The sequence below is a fragment of the Leucoraja erinacea genome, chromosome 2, assembly GCF_028641065.1.
Source record: "Leucoraja erinacea ecotype New England chromosome 2, Leri_hhj_1, whole genome shotgun sequence".
Lineage (NCBI taxonomy): Eukaryota > Metazoa > Chordata > Chondrichthyes > Rajiformes > Rajidae > Leucoraja > Leucoraja erinaceus.
Genome location: NC_073378.1, coordinates 92,728,918 through 92,752,516, shown reverse-complemented (window position 1 = coordinate 92,752,516; position 23,599 = coordinate 92,728,918). Strand labels below are relative to the sequence as shown.

Sequence of the window (23,599 nt, the reverse complement as noted above, 5' to 3'; positions counted from 1 at the left end):
CGTAGAGAGCAAGGATCTTATAGCGAAGCAAGATGGGTTACTCTCACGCAAATGTGTAGTACGCTCATGGGCGGATTCATGGGTGATTATATGACTCATTTTAGCAACCAGCCTCCGCCATCTTGTTCCACCATCTTGCTCCGCCATCTTGCTTCCGGCCAAAGATTGGCTCCGCAGCGGGGAGAGGGAGTGTGGGGTCCGGGGCAGCGGGAGGGAGGGAGTGTGTGGTCCGGGGCAGCGGGAGAGGGAGTGTGGGGTCCGGGGCAGCAGGAGAGGGAGTGTGGGGTCCGGGGCGGCGGGAGAGGGGGTGTGGGGTCCGGGGCAGCGGGAGAGGGGGTGTGGGGGGGAGGGGCATAGGAGGGGGGGGAGAGGGGCATTGTAGGGGGGGAGGGTGAGGGGGCAGGCGAGGGAGTGGGGGGGGGGGGGATATAGGCCTAGTGTGTGTGAAGTTGCGGGGAGGTTTACAATGTTTTTTATTTAATGTTGCCGCTAGTCTAGTCGGAAATAAAGTTCATTATTGGATCAGAAGAAATATAATTGTGTATGTTATATGATTATATACATTTATATAATTTTCATGTATGTGTGTTTATAAACATTTTATTCTTTAACAAGAATTAACAGAATTATGAACTAACAAAATTATGAATCTAACCCTATAATCACGCACAAAAAGTCCCCCCCCGTCAATTACCCTGCGAGTCGGGTCGGTTCCGGTTACTACAAAATCAACTCAAACACTGCACTGCTTGTGAACCATTCAAAAAGAAATGATTTTAAAAAACATTAAAAAAGACAATTACCAGAGTCAAATTTTATTCTTGACAAGAAGTATGAACTGACAGATTTATGAATCTAACCCACACAAACTGTTGCCCCGCAACATTGATTACAGTGCTAGTCGGGTCGGGTCAGGTAGGCTCAGGTTACTAAAATGGGCGTGGAAAAATGCCCATGATCCCCTCCATAGCTACTACACGTCAGCCCATTGCATTTCGCAGGAGTAGCCTATCTTGCTCCGCTATAAGATCTTTGGTGTAAACCAGCATCGGCAGCTCCTCCCTACACAATCAAACCCCGCCCATCCACAGCCCATTCAAATCTTTGCTGCCAAAGATGATCGAGCTCTCTGATCTTTGTTTGCTCCACCCGTCATAATGGGCCCCGCCCCCTCGCCTCGCTCACAATCGGCGACAGAACCCTGCCTGACGTCATTAAGAGACGCCACGGACAACGACGGTTGACGCACGTCGATCGGTCGCTTAAATTTCTCCTTGTGACACGCAAGATCGACAAGTATAAATTGTGTCGGCTCGGAAATTTCACGATCGTACCCACAGCATTTGTAGTTCAATTACACGTAATTAAATACTGACGATCCCGACTGGGCGGTGCTAACTTGCAGCTTTTAACGGACTCCGGGCCCGGGCTTGTCCATCGGCGGCCGCCGGCTCCTGACCTGACCTGCCGGCGCTGGCTGCGGTAACGTCACAGAGGCTGCGGTAACGTCACAGACAAAGATCTTTGGTCACAGAGGCTGCGGTAACGTCACAGAGGCTGCGGCAACGTCACAGAGGCTGCCGTGGGGGAGCGCACCAACAATGCCGATCTGCAAGTACTTCCTGGAGGGACGCTGCCGCTTCGGCGCCAACTGCTGGAACGAGCACCCGCGGGGCGGCGGCGGCGGCGGTGGTGGCGGCGGCGGCGGGGGGCGTGAGCAGCAGCAGCAGAGCGGAGGTGAGGGGCGAGGCGGGTCCGAGTGCGCGGGAACTGGGGTGGGGATGGGGCAGCGGGGGATGGGCGAAGGTGGACACTGGCTCTGTTAAATCAGCAGAGAAAGCCAGCTCCGAGCATGTCTTTTTACACTATTATTGTCTGTCTGTTTTTATTGTCATGGTGGCCGATTGGGAAAGGGGGAGATGCAGCGAGACCTGGGTGTCATGGTACCCAGTCATTGAAGGTAGGCATGCAGGTGCAGCAGGCAGTAAAGAAAGCGAATGGTTACTATGTTAGCTTTCATTGCAAAATGATTTGAGTATAGGAGCAGGGAGGTTCTACTGCAGTTGTACAGGGTCTTGGTGAGACCACACCTGGAGTATTGCGTACAGTTTTGGTCTCCAAATCTGAGGAAGGACATTATTGCCATAGAGGGAGTGCAGAGACGGTTCACCAGACTGATCCCTGGGATGTCAGGACTGTCTTATGAAGAAAGACTGGATAGACTTGGTTTATACTCTCTAGAATTTAGGAGATTGAGAGGGGATCTTGTAGAAACTTACAAAATTCTTAAGGGGTTGGACAGGCTAGATGCAGGAAGATTGTTCCCGATGTTAGGGAAGTCCAGGACAAGGGGTCACAGCTTAAGGATAAGGGGGAAATCCTTTAAAACCGAGATGAGAAGAACTTTTTTCACACAGAGAGTGGTGAATCTCTGGAACTCTCTGCCACAGAGGGTAGTTGAGGCCAGTTCATTGGCTATATTTAAGAGGGAGTTAGATGTGGCCCTTGTGGCTAAGGGGATCAGGGGGTATGGAGAGAAGGCAGGTACGGGATACTGAGTTGGATTATCAGCCATGATCATATTGAATGGCGGTGCAGGCTCGATGGGTCGAATGGCCTACTCCTGCACCTAATTTCTATGTTTCTATGTCATATGTCCTGGGACATATGACAATAAAATACTTGAATAGGACATGCACAGCAATTAGGTTCCAGAGGACAGGAGAGCAGCTAATGTTTGTTTAAGAAGGGAAGTAGAGAGCATCCAGGCTGGTGAGGCTCACATCAGCGATAGTGAGGCTATTGGAGAGGAGTCTTCAGGACAGGGCTTACTCCCATTTGTAAGAGACTGGATTAATTGGGGACATGGCTTGGTACATGGCAGGTCATGACGTATTAACTTGAGCGAGATTTTCTAATGATGTGCGAAATTGATTGATGAGGGTAGGGTGGTGGATGGTGTCCAAGTGGATTTTAGTAAGGCATTTGATATAGTTTCCCATAGTAAACTGGTCCAGCAGATCATGATGAATGACATTCATAGTGCCTTTGTCGTATGGATTCAGAACTGGCTTGCCTACAGTGCCCTCCATAATGTTTGGGACAAAGATCCATCATTTATTTATTTGCCTCTGTACTCCACAATTTGAGATTTGTAATAGAAAAAAATCACATGTGCACATTGTCAGATTTTAATAAGGCCATTTTTATACATTTTGGTTTCATCATGTAGAAATTCCGGCAGTGTTTATACATAGTCCTCCCCATTTCAGGGCACCATAATGTTTGGGACAGAGCAATATCATGTAATGAAAGTAGTCATGTTGAGTATTGTGTTGCATATCCTTTGCTTGCTATGTCTGCTTGACGTCTGCGATTTATGGACATCACCAGTTGCTGGGTATCTTCTCTGGTGATGCTCTGCCAGGCATGTATCGCAGCCATCTTTAGCTTATGATTGTATTGGGGGCTAATCCCCTTCAGTTTTCTCTTCAGCATATAAAAGGCATACTCAATTGGGTTCAGATCGGATGATTGATTTGGCCACTCATTTTTTTGAATTGAAACACTCCTTTGTTGCTTTATAGCAGTATGTTTGGGATCATTGTCTTCCTGTAGTGTGCTGCCGGCCAATGAGTTTTGAGGTATTTGTTTGAACTTGAGCAGATAAGATGTGTCTATAAAGGGAATCCAATTCCATAACTCGCTGAAAGTGGCAACACAAGTAGATAGAATACTAGAGAAGAAATATGATATGCTTTGTCTTCATTGGTCAGGGCAATGATTGATTTAAAGCTACAGCATGAAAACGCGCTACTGCCCACCAAGTACATGCCAACCATCGATCACCTGTTCACACGACAACACTTTCTCATCCATGCCCTACACACTCGGGGCAATTTTACAGATGCCAATTAACCTACAAACCCACCTGTCTTTGGGATGTGGGAGAAAACCGGAGCACCCAGAGGAAACCCATCCGTTCTCAGGGAGAACGTGCAAACCCCACACAGGCAGCACCTAAAGTCAGGATCGAATCGGGGTCTCTTGTGCTGTGAGGCAGCTGCTTTACCAGCTGCGCCACTGTGCTGCCCCTCAAGGAGTATTGAGTATAAGAGTCAGGAAGTCATGGTGCAATTTTCTAGGACATTGGTTAGGCCACATTTGGAGTGTAGTTTGCAGTTCTGTTCACCCCATTACAGGAAGAATGTGAAACTTTTGAGAAGGTGCGGAAGAGGTTTGCTAAAATGTGTTGGAAGGAACTGCAGATGCTAGTTTTCACTGAAGATTTATGCAAATTACTGTAGTAACTCAGTGGGTCATGCAGCATCTCTGGAGAAAAGGAATAGGTGATGTTTTGGATCGAGACCCTTCTTCAGACTAAGAGTCAGGGGACAGTATAACTTTGCTGAGTAAAGGGGAGTATTTGATGGCCTGAGTTAGCAGGAATTCTGGGGACTATTTGCAGATAACCAAGGTCTCTAAAGGGAGGCAACCAAAGGAAACATTTGAATGGTATAAAGGCCGAGGGTGACCCTCAGCAGAACTGGTCCGATATGCATTATGTTGACGATGGCTCATTTTTCAAATATCTGTCAGATTGAATTGGGGAACCCTTCATTGACTGTCATTCACAAGATTATGGCATTGCTGAGCTGCTAATTGGCTGCACTTCTTAACAGACAAGGTTGTGAGTTTCTCCAGGATTGATCATCGGATTACAACACCTGGCTTTACATAAAATAGTGGATAAGCAAAGAATGTTTTGAAGGGATCCAAAAATCTGCTGACAAAGGCTAAGTCAGTGCTCCTCTTCTGCAATTGCCAAAAGGAATGATGAGGAAAACTATCTAGAGATTTGTGCAGGTGCATTCTTATCCTGATTGGAAAATTTGCGAGAGCCAGGGTGCAAACAGAAGTGTGGGAGAATGGCAAGTGGTCGTCCAAAGCAGACAAAACACTTGAAGACCAATCAGGCTAACATCAGAAGTGACATGAGGCAATAGCGACAGTACTCGCTGGACAACATATCCCAGGTCATATAAGGTCATGAGAGAGAAGAGCGACTGCCTTGAGATGGAAGGAGATATACACCATTGTATATTCTTGCAGAATTGGAATACCGAGGAGACCAAGCAGGCAAACCCGAGACAACAGGACGGATCTGGAAGGATATAATCATATAAAAGTGGGGAACCTCTGTTTCACTGATATAGATCGGTGGTGAGCACATCTGGTGTGGTTTGTACAATAATCAATATTACTTAAGAAAAAAACATTAATGCAGTGAAATAGTTCAGTAAATGTTTACTAGACTAATACTTTAATGAGTGGGTTGTCTTATGAGGAAGGTTTAGGCAAGTTAGTCTTGTATCCACTGAATTTCAGAAGAGTGAGAGGATACCAGATTGAAACGTGTGATCTTGAGGTGTCTTAGCAGGGTGTTTGTGGAGAGGATTTGCATGCTTCCGGGGCAAGTATAGTCACTTTTTTTTTAAACCTATTGCCTTTTTATAAAGATGAGAAGAAGAATTAGAGAGTCGTGCGTTTTGAACTCAGCTTCCACAATAGAAGAGTCTTTGAATATTGTTTTAAGGTAGATGCAAGACTCTTGATGTGCAAGGTGGTGACAGATTACCACATATAGATAGGAATGTAGATTTGAGACGGGATGCAGATCAGACCAGACCAGACATGATCATATTAAATGGCGGAGCAATCTCTAAGAGTCGTGTGTCGCTACTCCTAATTTACAAGATGGATCTTTCAGTAAGAAGTGAGTGGCACGGTTCTTCAGCGTGCTTCTTCACAGATGGAGTTGCTGCCTTACAAGGCTTACAGCGCCGGAGATCCAGGTTGGATCCCGACTACGGGTACTGTCTGTACAGAGTTTGTTTGTTCGCGTGGGGTTTTCTCCGAGATCTTCGGTCCCCTCCCATACTCCAAAGACATACATGTATGTAGAATAATTGGCTTGGTATATTTATAAATTGTCCCTAGTGATAGTGTTAATGTGCGGGGATCACTGGTCGGTATGGACTCAGTAGGCCAAAGGGCCTGTTTCCCTGCTGTATCTAAACTAGACTAAACTAAGAATGCTGCCCTCATTACAAGCGGTTTGGCTGTTCATGATAAACAGAAATAAATAAATTCAAATCATCAACAATTTTCCAGTATACTGGGATGAGATACTGAGACATGCATTGATGTACTAGAGTATATTGTTGCTATAATGGATTGTGCTTGAAATTGTTTTAAATATTGGTCAAAGTAGAGAAACATTTTAGAGGTGGAAGGATCTATATTCCTATGGTATTTTAATGTTACAGGGAGCTGCATGAATCCATTATACTTCAATGTTAAATTATGTTTTCACATACAATTGCTCTGTCTTTAATGTGTTTGTGGCATTTTAAAATTTAATTTAAAAGAATGAAGTTTTTTGTAATGGATTATTGTACATATAGCAAATGTTTTTTGTCAACAATCCTGTTTTAGACAGGTGTGACTTTTTCTAAAATGAAAGTGTAGCTCATTGATACACAGGTTGGTTAAATGATGGGTATTTTGGGGTATTGAGATGCTACATTCAGTAGTCAAACTTTTAAATAAGCCTTATGTATTTTATAATTAGAAAATACATCAGTACATTTTAAAATGTAACAGCTATTGACGCTGAAGTTGGCACATAAATGGCTGTCTGTTTAAGCTTACAGTAACAACAGAGGAGGCTGGGGAAATCAGTTCCAGAAACCCCAATCCAGATACATTCAACCATCAACTTTCTCCAAATCGACAACGTGGGTGAACCCTGACAGGAATGTCGACCGAAGAGGATTTGGTAACACAGATGCTGGGAAGAAAGCAGTTGCAAATTCTGGAAGCTTTATACAGAACAGATTTACAACTCTCTCCAATGATAATCAAGAATGTGATCAGGAAAACATACTGTGAGTGTGATCATTGGTTTTATGCACTAACTGTACAAAGAAGGGCCTCGGCCCGAAATGTCACCTATTCCTTTTCTCCAGAGATGCTGTCTGACCCGCTGAGTTACTCCAGCATTTTGTGTCTATCACTGGTGAGAGACATAGAATTGGTCCATGTTATTCCGATGTGCAACATTGTCAACCCTTCAATCGTGCACACATATTTTGTGCTTTATCTAAAATAGTTAGAAACAACTCAGCTGCACCATATTTAATTCCCGGAGACGTAAGTAACTTCAGATACCCAGAACCTTGAGCAAAAAAAGAGTGCTGGAGGAACTCTGGGTCAGGCAGCATTTGTGGAGGGAATGGACAGACTGATCAGTCTGAAGGTGGGTCCTGTCCCGAAATGTCGTCTGTCCATTCGCTCCACAAATACTGCCTGACCTAATGAATTCCTCCAGCAATTTGTTTTTTGCTTATTTAACTTCTAATGATTAAATACCAAAACAGACTTTCTGTTGATCATTTAATAAAAAATGTAAAGTGGGCAGCGGGAGAGTTGCTGCCTTACAGCGCTTGCAGCGCCAGAAATCTGGGTTTGATTACGACTGCGGGTATAAGTGTAAATTGTCCCTAGTGTGTGTTAATGTGCGGAGATCGTTGGTCAGTGTGGGCCGATGGGCCTGTTTCCACGCTGTATCACTAATCGAAACAATGTATTTTGTTTTCAGTTGTTTAAACATCCTATATGTTTCCTTAGCTGATTTTTTTTTGCTTGTCTAATTTCTGAAGGCATTCAGCTGGTATGCTGTTTCACGATGCCTAGCATCCTTGTGCACCACAAAAGAGCGAATGCTTTGCAAATTTGAGTGTTACTGTGCTATTTGATCACTGGCAATCCAAATCAGTCCATATTCTTCAGTCCCACTTTTTAGTGACATTTCTGTAACTTGGTGCTCGCTGAAACAACCTTTCATTCTGCATTCCATATAATCTTGAGTTTATCTAAAACTCTGGTTCTCATCCAAATTTGCACAGTCTTGCACTAGGTCGTGTTCTTAAAAACCTGTGCAGACCAACTGGCTGGAGTTTTTACGGACATTTTCAACCTCTCACTTCAGAGGTCCGAGGTTCCCACCTGCTTTAAAAGGGCATCAATAATACCGGTGCCCAAGAAGAGCAAGGTGACGTGCCTCAACGACTATCGACAAGTGGCATTAACGTTGGTGGTGATGAAGTGCTTCGAGAGGTTGATCATGGCGCAAATCAACTCCTACCTCGAGAAAAACCTGGACCCGCTGCAGTTTGCTTACCGCCACAACAGATCAACGCTGGATGCAATCTCGCTGGCTCTCCACTCTGCTCTGGACCACTTGGACAACAAAAACTCGTATGTCAGGCTGTTATTCATTGATTACAGCTCGGCATTTAATATAATCATCCCCTCCAAGCTGGTTACCAAACTCTCAGAAGTGGGTCTCTGCGCACCCTCTGCAATTGGATCCTCGACTTCCTCATTCACAGACTGTTCGAATTCACAGACTGTTGAAAAGTGTCAGCCTCGATAAGAATCAGCACGGGAGAACCTCAAGGCTGTGTGCTCAGCCCCCTGCTGTACTCACTCTATGCTCATGACTGCGTAACCGGTCATAGTCGGTCAATCTCTGGAACTCTCTGCCGCAGAGGGTAGTCGAGGCCAGTTCATTGGCTATATTTAAGAGGGAGTTAGATGTGGCCCTTGTGGCTAAGGGGATCAGAGGGTATGGAGAGAAGGTAGGTACGGGATACTGAGTTGGATGATCAGCCATGATCATATTGAATGGCGGTGCAGGCTCGAAGGGCCGAATGGCCTACTCCTGCACCTAATTTCTATGTTTCTATAGTGCGAACTCCATCATCAAGTTCGCTGACGACACCACTGTTGTGGGGCGTATCACTGATGGGGACGAATCAGAGTATAGAAGTGAGATCCATATGGTGCCAGCACAATAATCTGACCCTCAACACCAGCAAAACCAAGGAACTGATTGTGGACTTTGGAAGGAGTAGGAAAGTAGTTTATATCAACGGGTCGATGGTGGAAAGGGTCAAGAGCTTCAAATTCCTGGGCGTGCACATCTCTAAAGATCTCTCCTGGTCCGAGAACACTGATGCTATTATAAAGAAAGCACATCAGCACCTCTACTTCCTGAGAAGATTACAAAGAGTCGGTATGTCAAGGAAGACTCTCTAACTTCTACAGGTGCACAGTAGAGAGCATACTGACCGGTTGCATCGTGGCTTGGTTCGGTAACTTCAGTGCCCAGGAGCGAAAAAGACTACAAAAGGTAGCAAACATTGCCCAGTCCATCATCGGCTCATATTCCCCTCGATGGTAGGTCAATCGCTGTCGCTTCATCAAAAAGGCTGGCAGCATCATCAAGGACCCACATCATCCTGGCCACACACTCATCTCCCCGCTACCTTCAGGTAGAAGGTACAGGAGCCTGAAGACGGCAACGTCCAGGTTCAAAAACAGCTTCTTCCCCACAGCCATCAGGCTATTGAACAAAACTGAACATTAATAGTCCATTATCTGGTTATTTGCACTTTATCTGTTTTATTTATTCATGTGTGTGTATATTTATACAATGGTATATGGACACACTGATCTGTTCTGTATTATTGCCTTCTATATTCTCTGGTGCTGAAGCAAAGCAAGAATTTCATTGTCCTATCTGGGACACATAATAATAAACTATCTTGAATCTTTCTTGGGAATATTTTTTCAATTCCACTTAAAGCAGTGTCTAGTGTTTGATCAATTCTTTTAATTTCATATCCCTTCCTGGTCTTATCCCTCCTTACCTGTGTAATCTCTTCTCGGCCTGCAATGATTTTATCTATTTAATGACTGCATTCTGCAGTTTCTTTTTTGAACATGGGCCTTGCATGTTTGCCAGGCAGGAAATAGCAATTTTATTTAAAATTCACTGCCTGCTAAGTACTAATAATTTATGAATAAACATTATGTGTAATATTGTTTTATCTTTATTTCAGGGAAATTGTAAGAAAAGACATTGAAGCATGGGAATCGACTGGCCAGTGGTTATTCTCCTGTTATTCTGTGGCCAAAGAGTATGCCTGTGTTTCAGGTACGATTTTATTTTTGTTTTTGTGAAATTGGTTTATGTAATGTGTTCTCATTTTGTGCTTCAGTTTCGCCTTCATTGTATTCTTTGTAACTAAGTTAAGGGGTTTAGGAAGGGATTAAGGATTTCAATGGTCTTAATACTCTTAGCGTATGTAGAGACATTAAAGTGGTTATATAATTGAGCAGTGTTGGTTTATTATGTGTTTTATTCTTTTGTAGGTCTTGTGGACATCTCCCCTGAAGAACTTCGACAGGAATATTATAACAGTAGGGCAGGAGGCAATTTACAGCACTATGTAAGAACTCTTTTTTAGGATATTGAAGTATCAGTTTAGCTTATCCACCATCCGAGTTGTTCTATCTTGGTTAAAATAGTAACCAAAACTCAGAGAACAAAACTAACTATTAATAAACTTTTGAGTTTGCAATAAATATTTCAAGTCACACACTTTAAATTTCAATGTAATTCTCAAATGGCCAATGGAGTTGGTAGTTTCCTGACATATATTTGTTCACCTTTTGAATCATCTGTGCCATTAGAAACTCTAATACCTTAATTTTACTTCGGAGTCACGTGAGTGACTACGTGAAGAACCCACCCAGCGCGCAGGCGCGGCATTACGTCAGCAGTGCAACAGCGGCAGCAGCTGGAGCCAGGCTCTCCAGCTGCAGCATAAAGACGAGACCTCAGGTAAGTGCCTTTTTTGTTTCAGAGTCGCGCTAGAGAGAATAATGGCCTCTCGCAAGCGACCAGCCAGGAGGACTGCCTGCCCTACTCCACCCGAGGACGGGTCCATAGCGGGACGGCAGCCTCTCGCAGCGGAGGAGCTTTTTCAACGCTCCCGCTCACCCGACACCGAGCCGCCCCCAGTGCTGCAAATCTCAACGCCCCGCACAGGGAGGAAGGCGACACAGAAAACCGACCGGCCGGTGTCCTCTGATGATTCGGAGGAACGGGAACACTCTCCCCCACCGAAAAGGGGAGACGTTCGGATGAGCTGCATGAGGCAGCTCCTCGAACGTATGATTAATGAGGAGATGCGGCATCTCCCAGGAGGACGGGCTTTGGCCTCCTCCTCTCCACACCCTTCTGTACCCTCTATATTCGAGGGCAGTAAGGGAGGCCAGGACTGGGCTGGCCTATCCCAAGGGCAGGCGGAGGATATCGTCAGCATGCCGGGCGTGCCGGAAGAAGAGCTACTGGGTGTAGTGGGCCGATATGCGGCACCACCAACAACTGGGATGGTGTTGCCACCCAGAATGGCGGCAACTATAAACAGGCTGTCCAACAACCCGCTGCAGGACAAGGCTGTCCAGCAGGCCCTTGACAACTACATCGCGCCCGATCGCGCCCGAAAATTGCGAGGCGCTGAAGGTCAAGACGGTAAATGGGCAGATCTGGAACCAGCTGGGGCAGCACATAAGGGCTCAGGAGGTAAAAATGCAGCGAGTCCTGAAGCTACACTCAGCAGCCGTCACCGCCTTTGCTCGGTCAGTTGGGGAGGAAGACCTGACCATACCCCAGCAAGATGCCCTCGCACTGATGTGCGGCACCACGTACGAGCTAAACAACCTACGGCGGGACAACATCAGGCCTGCCCTCAACCCAACATATGCGGGCCTCTGTAAAGCTCCAGCGCCCGAACGACAGGCGCTGCTATTTGGTGCGGATCTGCCCAAAAGGCTCAAGGAGTTGGAAGAGGCGGCAAAACCAGTAGGCCTCATGAGGGCAGGGCCAGGACCGAGCAGGGCGAAGACACCCAGTTGGCCGCACGCCTCGGCAGCCACCAGCAGATACCGAGCTGGTGAAAGCCTGGTGACCGCCTCCCACTACCCCCAGTGCTCTTTTTTAGAGCGGGGCCCAGGGCGGAGCCGTGGGAAGATGCGCCGCCCCACCGCAGCACCAACACGGACAACCTTGGGCCAGACCCACCGGAAACGACCCCACAAGTGAACATGGAGGTAGGTGGGTCTGGTTCCTGTCAACATACACAGACAAAGGGTGTAGTATTAACAGGGGGACGTTTGAGGTTCTTCAAGCATGTTTGGTGCTCCCTTACTAACAATCAGTTTATACTCAACAGTATTAGTGGATACAAGATTGAATTCAAACCAGGCGTAGAACCGCCAGTTCAGCACATGCCCCAAAGGGTGTTCCTTCCCTCGGCAGTTGAGAAGGTAGAAGGACAAGCTGAACTTGATCGGCTCGTGGCTAAAGGCATCATAGAAATGACCACACACGAGCCGCAAGAATTTGTATCAAACATTTTTCTCAAAACTAAAAAAGATGGTGGATGTCGCATTATTATTGACCTGACATCACTTAATCAGTCTGTTGAGTATCAACATTTCAAAATGGAGACATTTGTCACTGCCAGACAACTGATCTCCAAGGGATACTACATGGCAAGCATAGATATCAAAGATGCTTACTATTTGGTACCCATTCATAAAGATTACTTTAAATATCTGAAATTTATCTGGAGGGGCCAGCTATGGCAGTACCGAGCTTTGCCCAATGGTTTAACGACAGCTCCCAGACTATTTACGAAAATTCTTAAAGTGGCCATGAAGAAATTGAGAGAATTAAAACATTTAGTAGTGGCCTATCTGGACGATGTTCTCATATTAGGAAGAACACGGGATCAAGCTGTCGCAGGAGTGTTAGCCACTAAACAACTCCTTGAAACTTTGGGTTTTATCCTCCACCCAGATAAATCAATATTGGAGCCTACTACTAACATGGATTACTTAGGCTTCACTATTGACACGATTCACATGACTGTCACTCTGCCCAGAAACAAAACAGTTTCACTCATTGAAGCTTGTAGCCATTTAATTGCCACACCGCAACCTAGAATACGGCATGTAGCCAGAGTTATTGGCTCTATAGTAGCAGCATTTCCGGCTGCCCAACATGGGCCCTTGCATTATCAAAATCTCCAAAGAGCAAGGACTCATGCATTACGCCTTCATAGGGGGCATTATGATCGCAAAATGGATTTACCCGCTGAAGCCAAATTAGAACTTCAGTGGTGGGTTGACAATATTTGGCACAGTCACAGTCCTATCACCGTAACCAATCCTAACATAACCATTGCAACGGATGCCAGTGCTTTAGGCTGGGGAGCTACTAACTCCAAAGACAGCACAGGTGGCAGATGGACTAATTCAGAGGCATCGCTACTACACTCACTGGGCATTAACTTTTTGGAAATGCTCGCCGCCTTTTATGGGCTAAAAGCATATGCATCTGGTATGCGACACGTGCATGTTAGAATTATGATCGACAACACTACGGCAGTATCTTATATCCAGCACATGGGTGGCATTAAATCAGTATCATGCGACAAATTAACTGCTATAATCTGGCAATGGTGTGTCGAGAGACATATTTGGCTATCAGCTGCCTATTTACCAGGCAAGCTAAATTTAGTGGCGGACACCGGGTCACGAAAATTCAACGACAACATCGAATGGATGTTGGACCCAAAATCATTTGCTAAAATTATCAAGCAATATGGTACGCCAGATATAGATTTGTTTGCGTCTAGGTTAAATCACCAACTACCCATGTATGTGGCTTGGGAACCAGACCCAGAGGCAGCAGCGGTAGATGCCTTCACGCTGGACTGGGGAAATTTCTTTTTCTATGCTTTCCCTCCCTTCTGCCTCATCAGTCGGGTACTCCAGAAAATTCAGGCAGACTCAGCCTCTGGCATTCTGGTCGTGCCCGACTGGCCTACCCAACCATGGTTCCCAATGTTCCACGACATGGTGGTAGAGACACCAATGGTCCTTCAACACCACCCCCAATTATTGACTCACCCGGTAACTGGCATTAGCCATCCATGCCACCAAAAATTGAAACTCCTGGTTTCCAGATTTTGAACAGGCCTTACCGGGGATTGGGGTTATCAGACAGAACAATCACCACCATGTCGGCATCCCTGCGAGTTTCCACCAAGAAACAGTACCTGACCTTCATCAGGAAATGGGAACAGTACTGTCTGGACGCAGGGACATCCTACACGACGACTTCGATCTCGGATGTGCTGGAGTTCCTGGCCCACCTGCACCATGATCTCAAGATGAGCTACAGTGCCATCAACACGGCTCGGAGCGCACTGTCCGCATATCTAATGCCGATAGAACAGCATAGTGTGGGATCCCACCCCTCTAGTCATCAGACTCCTTAAGGGGATCTTTAATACCAAACCCCCTACGCCTAGATACACTCACATGTGGGATGTGAGTGTAGTTCTCACACACCTTCGAGGTTGGCCTCCGGTGGGATCCCTGAGCCTGGAACAGGCCACTTACAAAACCCTCATGCTCATGGCGCTTGTCTCAGCTCAAAGGGTCCAGTCGCTCCATCAGCTTAATCTAAACTACATGGTGACCACCCCAGATACCATTACTTTCACTATGCCGGGGTTGGTAAAACAAAGTAGACCAGGTACATCAAACTCCCCGATGATCTTCCGGGCTTACCCTCCAGAACCTAGGCTGTGTGTGGTGACCCACCTTCAACATTATCTAGACACTACCCAAACGCTAAGAGGGAGAGAGAAAGCCTTATGGGTTAGCCACAGGAAGCCTTTTGGACGGGTAACCAGCCAAACATTATCCAGATGGTTGAAACAGGTCCTCAGCATGGCAGGGATTAACACTAATGTTTTTAAATCCCATTCAACCAGGGCAGCGTCCACCTCAGCGGCGGATAGGATGCAGGTTCCCCTCGACCACATCCTCAGAGCAGCGGGATGGTCAAGGGAATCGACATTCCAACGATTTTACAACAAACCGCTGATGGAACAGGACGTCTTTGCGGATACTGTTTTACAAACCGCAAAGTTATGATTTAAAGCCCATGGGAGCTATTTTGTTTTTGTTATAGTTAATAAATATTTCTTTTATAACTAAACAAACTTGTTGGTCTCTAGCTACCACTTCCTCCCTCGATGACCTTTCGGCAGTGAGTGATATAACTGTTACACGGTTTGAAATCACAGACCTTTGAAGTCTTCACGTAGTCACTCACGTGACTCCGAAGTAAAATAGTAAGATTAAACGAGTACTTACCAGTACGAAGTTTGATCTGTATTTTATGAGGAGTTACGATGAGGGATTACGTGCCCTCCGCTCCCACCCTCATTATATAGATCAAATTCGGACTAATGTCTCGTTGGTCTTCACTATCTTTACTTCAACTAGTGTCTATCTGTGATTCCACACCGCTGCTTGGAAGTATGCCGCGCCTGCGCGCTGGGTGGGTTCTTCACGTAATCCCTCATCGTAACTCCTCATAAAATACAGATCAAACTTCGTACTGGTAAGTACTCGTTTAATCTTACTATTTAATTACATATTCAGGGTTTACAGGGGCTTAGAATAATTCGAATTTTATAATTGCCCCCCCCCCCCCCCCCCTTATTAGTCTATATAAAATAATTTAGACTCATTTCAATTATGTTAGCTCAAATCATCCTGCCATAGTGAATCTTATGAATTGCAATGTAATTCCAGCTGTTAGCATATTGATCTTTACATAGCTAACTTGCTTCAGCTTCCAATTGGAATATGATGCAGCAAAGTATTGAGTAGAATGATGACAATGGATGCAGTGGTGACACTTCACTATCCTAGGTGATGTAACCTCAAGTGACTGGGAGTGGAACATTGCAAATTAAAATAATTCTACAGCATATAATCGTACATTTTGAAAGATGTTTGTGAGTTTCAATTAAGCGGATATGCCTTCTGAATCGTGACTCTCCCAAGTCACCACAATATGAATGATTAATAATTAGACCTAAGTAATTTGAGTTTTCATGAGCAACATGAATGTGGCCGGTTTTTACTTTTTTAACTTTGTTAGGGAATGTTCTGATTATTAAATGGCTTGCAAACCTTTGCAGTGACGTGCTGAATATTTTTAGAATGGCGTGAAATGTTTTGAGGTGTATTAATTTACACCTGCAATGGTAATGATGGTGATATTGAAACTTATTTATAAATATGGTGGTAACTGAAATTGTGGAGAAAATTAATTTCTGAAATGTGTCTGATGAGTTGAAGGAACTCTGGGCATGTGATTTAGTAGTATTAAAATTGAAAATCCCAACAGCAGGAAGTAGCAAGTTAAAACCTAGGCACCATTAAAACATTTTTAACAATTTGGACTGTAAACCTAAGTCTGAATGGCAACTGCATGAAAAATAACTGAAAGAATATTGTATTAGCAGTGATTTGAGGAGAGGGCAAAGTTGTGGCAATTGCCCCCTGATTTCAGTGAGGTGACTGGTTGTCCAGACTTTATTCTCGTAACTGTTTGCTTTGGATTTTCCAAAATCCCAATAGCTGTACAATTGTTTGTTTTTTTGTTTTTTTTAAACTGCAGAAATCAAATTAAAATTAAAATGCTGGAAACACTTGGGTCAGCAGAATCTGTAGAATAAGAAACAGTTAAAGTTTCAGGTGCTAGTTCCTTTGTCAGACCTGGTGAGGGTTCCTGCACCTTTTTCTTTATCTATGTATATGGCATTTACCATACTGCTGCTATATATGAAAGATAACCTTGTTACCAGTAGATCTTGTGCTGTCACTGAATCAAAAATTAGTTGTAAACTGATTTCATTAGAAAGTCATGCTTGTATTTATTACTAACTTGTCCTTTAATTTGCCATATTTTCATTTAGGTTGACTCCATTGCACAATTATCAAATCAACATAGAAACAGGATGCTTGAACTGAAGAAGCCAAATTCTTCTGCAAGGGTGTCAATGGTAAAATTAGTTCTTGTTGGAAAATAATTACCTGGGAAAGTAGTACATTATTTGTTGCAGTTACATTTACAGTAAGAGTTCTGGTGGGGTTGTTGGCATCCACCATCTGTTTAGTAACTTAAAACACAACTGGCTTTAGACATGGGCACTAAAATAATTATCAAAAACCTGCTATACACATTTGCCTGATCATCACAAGCTTTGTTTTAAAAGTATCTCTGTGACAGACTATTCATATGAAGGCATATTGCTTATCCCCAGCTACTGCAAGATATGCCAGAGATTGATAGAGGATTGTTTCAAGTCTAAGTGAATTCTTAGTGCCATATGTTGTCTTAATTAAGTCAAATACTTACATGCAACTGAAATTTGACACATACAGCCTGAAGTCTCTGAATATTTTTGTTTTTCCTTGGTTTAATATCTCTCACCAAATACCATGTTTCCTTTTCTATTTTTCCTTTGATTGGACTGCTCATGAACAATTCATTTGTGACATACATAAATTCAATCTACATTACATATTCTCAGTAGTTGCACAACATTGACATATGATGAAAGAATGGGTCGACTGGGCTTGTATTCACTGGAATTTAGATGTGAGGAGATCTCATAGAAACATATACAATTCTTAAATGATTGGACGGGCTAGATACAGGAAAAATGTTCCCGATGTTGGGGGAGTCCAGAACCAGGTGTCACAGTTTAAGAATAAGGTGTAGGCCATTTAGGACTGAGATGAGGAAAACCTTTTTCACCCAGTGAGTTGTGAATCTGTGGAATTCTCTGCCACAGAAAGCAGTGGAGGCCAATTCACTGGATGTTTTCAAGAGGGAGTTAGATTTAGCTCTTGGGGCTAAAGGAATCGAGGGATATGGGGGGTGGGGGGGAAAGCAGGAATGGGGTACTGATTACAGATTATCAGCAATGATCATATGGCCTACTCCTGCACCTATTTTTCTATGTTTTTTAAAAGACCCTCCCCTCTGTTGCTGAGCATGAGAGTGTCTACTTGGCGCAAATACAAAAATTAGAGCTGACAAGGTAAATATTGCAAATCAAATTAAATAATTAAAACATACTTTTAAGAGCACATGGAAGGGAGGTGATTAGTTGATATGTGCAAGTCATTTGCCATGTTTTAATTAATTTGATTTGCAATATTTACCTTGTCAGCTCTAATTTCTACGCAGTGAGAAAGTTACTGGAGGAGATTCTGAGGGAAATGATGCACAGGCATTTGGAAAGATGGGTTGATTAGGGATAGTCAGCATGGTTTTGTGTATGGATGACCATACCTCATGAATTTTGATTGGGTGAATTGGTGGTTATGGGAAATGTTGCCAACAGTTCCTCAACATGGTGCAATTCTGTTGCAAGTTCATTAATTCATTTAGGATACTTGTACAAGTATGACATGTTTTCTTTCTCCTGTTCTCCAGAGTGCTGAATTGAGACAGCCTAACCAGCAAAAACCATCAGTTGGCTTTGGTGGCATGCAAACTTCAACATTTGGCTCATCGGGTGAGTATATCCTTCAGAAGGTTAATGTTTTGCACTTCTGGACAAGCATGTATTTATTGTCATTTCACAAGCTCCTACTTAAAACTTATTTTTAGGTTTCTTTTTTTGACATGTATTGAGGTATAGCGTTTCATCGCAAAGTTAATTTTTCTGTTACCTGTTTTAATTAGAGTTTTTTAGGAGGTTAAGTGTCTTTCTTTATTCAAAATTACTTTTTTTTAAAAAAAATTTTAAAGAGTTTTTGCACAAATTTTAGGTAAAAATAGCCTAATGGCACTGCGGCTCACTAATGTGTGGGCATCATTGTTGGGTTTAAAGTGGAAGTAAACATATGGTCGGAAGATTGTTCCAGAAGTATAATCATCGGTAACACAAAGGCTCGTAGCACTTGCACAAACAATTGAATTTGTTGTAGAGGTTTGGAATTTTACAGCAGTATAATTGTGCATTTTTCACCATCAGAGTTAATTGGCTGGCTCCCCTTTTTCACCCAAGAAATCTGATTCTCATCTCAATGTTAATTGTCAATTCTGCTTCCAACACTTATTTTATGATTCTATTGTTTGCTCTTGTGAATGATTTAACCCATTTATTAAAGAAAGTATACAGGTGCACAACCTTTTATCCGAAGATCGAAATAACGAAAACCTCCGAATAGCGGCCATTTTTTCGGTCCTTGAAGAAAGGTCCTTGAAAACATTCACCGAGGGCGGCCCGCAGAGGTGACAGTGGAACCTCCGGTCGGTCCTCGAAGAAAGGGGAACTAAATCCCCATTCATAAAAGAGAAGATGAGGGTATATTGCGCGGGAGGGTTAATAATTGACAATATGCTGCTACCTGCCCGCTGAGTTAAAAAGTTCCCACGGTAGACACGATACACAGTGTATCGTGAGTCTTGCGTGGGAACTTTTTAACTCGGCGTGCAGGCAGCAGCAGATTGTCGCTCCCTCCAGTTTCACCCCACCTACACCCCTCTGCTTCCCGGCCATGTGTGTGACCCCATCCCTCCCCTCTCCAGCTCCCCGCTCATTGCACCGGCGCGGGGGCTTTGTACTGTCTTCACGTCGGCGATGGCAGCAGGTCAGTGCAGTCACCGGAGACGTTAGGACCAATTGGACGTCGACCACCAGGCCCGCTGCAAGCACGGAGAACCCAGAGACCCACAGCCTGCAGCAGCCCAGCCCTGCTCCAACTACAGAGGAACCTGGGTTGCGGATGACGGGGCGCAGCTCGGGCGTCGTAGGGGCCCATCGGGGAGCGGGTTCCTGTTGGTCCTGACTTCTCCCACCACCTGCCATCCTCTGGGAACTGTACCGCCCTTGCAGGAGAGTGGGGTTGTTTGCAGTTGCAGAGGGAGGGGGCAAGGGCGGTACATTTCCCAGTCTCAGCTCCAGTCCAGGGGGGTGGCCGGAGACGTCAGGACCAACGGGACACTGACCCCCAGGCCCACTGCATGCACGGAGATCCCAGAGACCCACAGCCAGCAGCAACTCCAGCCCAGCCCCGCTCCAACTCCAGAGGAACACGTAGGGGCAGAAGCTGATGGTGTGCAAGGTACGTCTTGTTCTTGGGGTCGCGCAGCTCGGGCTGTGGGCAAACTGCCACTTGTCGCCATAGCGGTCCATCGGGGAGAGGCTTCCTCTGGAGTTGGAGGGGGAGGGGGGTATTGTGCTGTTTGATCGCCCCCTGCTATCCCAGGGACAGGGAGACACAGCGGCTTTTTAGACTGGTGGGCAATCACTTCCAAAGTTCTGCCCACACAGTCAGTACACCTCTCCTACACTGCATTTCATACAAACATTTATTCTGCAAGAAAAAACTACATTGAAGACTCAAACTCGCGACCGAGTAACTGCCAGGATCGAGGCGCAAACTCGTGACCTAGCTCGGGGATTCAAGAATCCCCGAGCTAGGCCACCTAAGGGCATGTAGCCACGCTAGGGTGACATGACTGCAAGAGGTGATTCAATGCTGCGGTCACATTTACAAATTCAGGAATTCATTCAACACACTGCATTTCATACAGACATTTATTCTGCAAGAAAAAACGACATTGAAGACTCAAACACGCGACCGAGTAACTGCCGGGATCAAGGTGCAAACTCGCAACCTTGCGGATATGAGCCGAGCATTCTACCACTGAGCCAGCCATTAAAATCTAATGTAAAAAATTTCCATTCCGAAGGCCGACAAATTCTGAATTACGAAAAGTGTCTGGTCCCAAGGCTGTCGGATAAAAGGTTGTGCACCTGTATTAGATTAATCTATGAACTGCAACAAGTATAGGTGAAATAAATACAACTTGTAAAACGTTTGAGAATGTGTGTCATTTGAGCGAGTACAGAGGAGATTTACTAGAATGTTGCCTGGGTTTCAGCAACTAAGTTACTGAGATAGGTTGAATAAGTTAGGTCTTTATTCTCTGGAGCGCAGAAGGTTAAGGGGGGGACGATAGAGGTCTTTAAAATGATGAGAGGGATAGACAGAGTTGATGTGGACAAGCTTTTCCCTTTGAGAATAGGGAAGATTCAAACAAGAGGACATGACTTCAGAATTAAGGGACAGAAGTTTAGGGGTAACATGAGGGGGAACTTCTTTACTCAGAGAGTGGTAGCGGTGTGGAATGAGCTTCCAGTGGAAGTGGTGGCGGCAGGTTCATTGGTATCATTTAAAAATAAATTGGATAGGCATATGGATGAGAAGGGAATGGAGGGTTATGGTATGAGTGCAGGCAGGTGGGACTAAGGGAAAAAAAGTTGTTCGGCACAGAATTGTAGGGCCGAGATGGCCTGTTTCCGTGCTGTAATTGTTATATGGTGTCTTGCTTGGTTTGCCACATTCACTTTATGTTTGAAGCTTACAACACATATAGGGTTTAAAATGTAGTTACTTCAAGTTTATATGTAATTTGCCAGATATGTTTATTTTGTGGTTTAACAAAACAACATGTCTGCCTTGGATTTGTTAGTTTCCACAGGTTTGACATCTACCAGCATAAACAGCAACACATTTAGCTTCAAACCCAGTGCTGGATTAGAAAATGTGGCAACAGTCGGCTTTGGAAACGCAATAGCCTCTTCAGCCCCTCCACCGTCAGGGTTTGGAACCAAGCCTGTTGTTTCTGCTTCCGTCTTTGGAAACAGGCCTGAGTTTGGGGCACCTACTGGAACAACGGCTCCATTGCCTGTATTTGGTAGTTCTGCAACCAGTTCTACCCCAGGTGTCTCTGTGTTTGGAACTTCTGCACCATTTGGAAGCAGCTTCACAGCTTCCAGCGCTTTGGGAAGTTCAGCAGTTACTGGTGCACCTACAACCTCAGCATTTGGAAGCACTGTGAAGGCAACAGGTAATACTTTTGGGAACTCCGCAACAACTACAACGTCAACAAATGTTTTCGGGGCAGTTGTCGCATCTGTCCCTCAGCCGCAAATTACCCCTGCAAGCAATCATTCAGTTAGTGGAAGTGATGTGTTGTACACACCCCAACCAGAACTTTCAGCAGATGACCTGCGAGAATTTGAAGCAAAGAAATTTACCCTGGGAAGGATTCCTTTGAGGCCGCCACCCATTGAACTTCTGACTGCCTAAATAAATTTGAAGTAATTTGTTTCCAATGCATGGCTTTGAACAATACAATCCAAATCCAAATTGAGCTTTTTCTATGTACATTTCAATTCTTGCGTGGTGTGCTATTTTATAATTTTATTAAGGGTTTGACATTCTAATAATTTATTGAAGACATGACTGTTGCATTCTCATTTTTTCCCCACATTCCTTGCCCAAAATTCAAAAGTTTGCCATAAGTTCCATCAGAATAAATGCTTTGCAGGCAATTCTGTATCTTCTTTCCTGCCACTTGTTGCTGAAAGCAGGGAAAGGTAGGAGGATGAATATGTTGATGAGAGCAAGAAATATTAGATGTTGCAATAACGTCAAGGTTGCTGAGCTGATATTTTAATCGGAACTAATCCTTATTTGCTTCTAAGTATGTTTAAACATTTTCAAGGCTGTGCCTGGGCTGAATTGGAGAGATTTATAATCATACAAATTTTCATTTAAAAAAATTGTCACGTGAAATTACCCAATGAAAACTGCAGACAGGTACATTCTTCAAAGTACTTATAATACCTCCAGATTGTGCTGAAATGGAACTTTTTTAATTTAATGTTTTATAAATTAGTCCGCATTCATTTTAAGTCTTGAATCGTGTAACTAACCCCAATAAATATATAAGATAATTCACAGTTGATGTAATATGCTGCATATGATGACTGTTAACATAAAATGTTATCAGTAGTACCCATCCAAAACATAATCTTCATTCTTCTTGTTGACTTTTTTATTGTATTAAATTTGAAAAAATATTATGGTGACAAATTATTGCTTGGAATATTCTTTATGACATTTAGTAACAAATCACTTCACAATCTGTATTATGAGTATATGGTTATGTATTTATTTATATGCAGATGGATATTGCTTATTCCTTGTTTTTAATATTGTTATGTACACATTCTAATAGTGTAAATTAGATACTACGTGAAATAAAGAGCTGAGTAAATGGGTTATGTTGTGTATATTTATGGTGTATACTGTTGAGATAATCGAGAGTAGGCACAATGTTGGAGTAACTCAGCAGGTCAAACAGCATCTTTTGAGAAGGAATGGGTGAAGTTTTGGGTCAAGTTAATTTGGGTCAAATGGATAATTGATCAAATGGGGAATTACCTTGGAGGGAAGTACATAATTTTTTTAATTCTCTTCCTAGGCAATGGTACGTCCTTTGTAGGATGCTTGTGCATTACATAATATTGCACAACTGTAGACGTGTTGTATATGGTTTTTATGTACAATATTTCATCACGGTGCAATCATTAAGTGTGTCCATGGAGGCACAGGAGGTTGTTTCCTATTTACTTAAACAGAAGTGGATGTGGGAGCTATGAGAAGGAGTTTTGATAAATACACTTTTGAGTTACTTGTTCTAAAAAAGAACTTACATTTTTCCAATATTTTTGAGTTTTTCTAATCTTTCAAGTCACAATATCCCTGGCATACATCATTGTACACTTTAGAGATACTGCGCAGAAACAGGTCCAAAATGTATAAAAATGGCCTTTAATAAAATCTGGCAATGTGCACTTTAACCACATGTGATTTTTTTTTCTATTACAAATCTCCATTAGTGGAGTACAGAGGCAACTAAATAAATGATGGGTGT

At 43.9% G+C, this 23,599-nt stretch overlaps 1 protein-coding gene across 1 annotated transcript; it reads left to right on the top strand.

Annotated features, from left to right (window-relative positions):
- The first annotated feature begins 1,199 nt into the window (after nt 1–1,199).
- On the top strand, nt 1,200–22,944 carry nup42 (nucleoporin 42). The gene is made up of 7 exons (XM_055661226.1): nt 1,200–1,737; nt 6,710–6,950; nt 9,972–10,066; nt 10,285–10,361; nt 16,767–16,853; nt 18,296–18,377; nt 21,347–22,944. The coding sequence occupies exons 1-7, from the start codon at nt 1,602–1,604 to the stop codon at nt 21,964–21,966; spliced, it is 1,338 nt and encodes a 445-aa protein (XP_055517201.1). The 5' UTR covers nt 1,200–1,601; the 3' UTR covers nt 21,967–22,944.
- The last annotated feature ends 655 nt before the right edge of the window (nt 22,945–23,599 follow it).

Coding starts and splice junctions, on each gene's coding strand:
- nup42 (XM_055661226.1), top strand. CDS start 1,602: ATGCCGATCTGCAAGTACTTCCTGGAGGGACGCTGCCGCTTCGGCGCC. Junction 1,738..6,709: donor GCAGCAGCAGCAGAGCGGAG/GTGAGGGGCGAG, acceptor TGTCTGTTTAAG/CTTACAGTAACAACAGAGGA. Junction 16,854..18,295: donor CTTCTGCAAGGGTGTCAATG/GTAAAATTAGTT, acceptor CCTGTTCTCCAG/AGTGCTGAATTGAGACAGCC.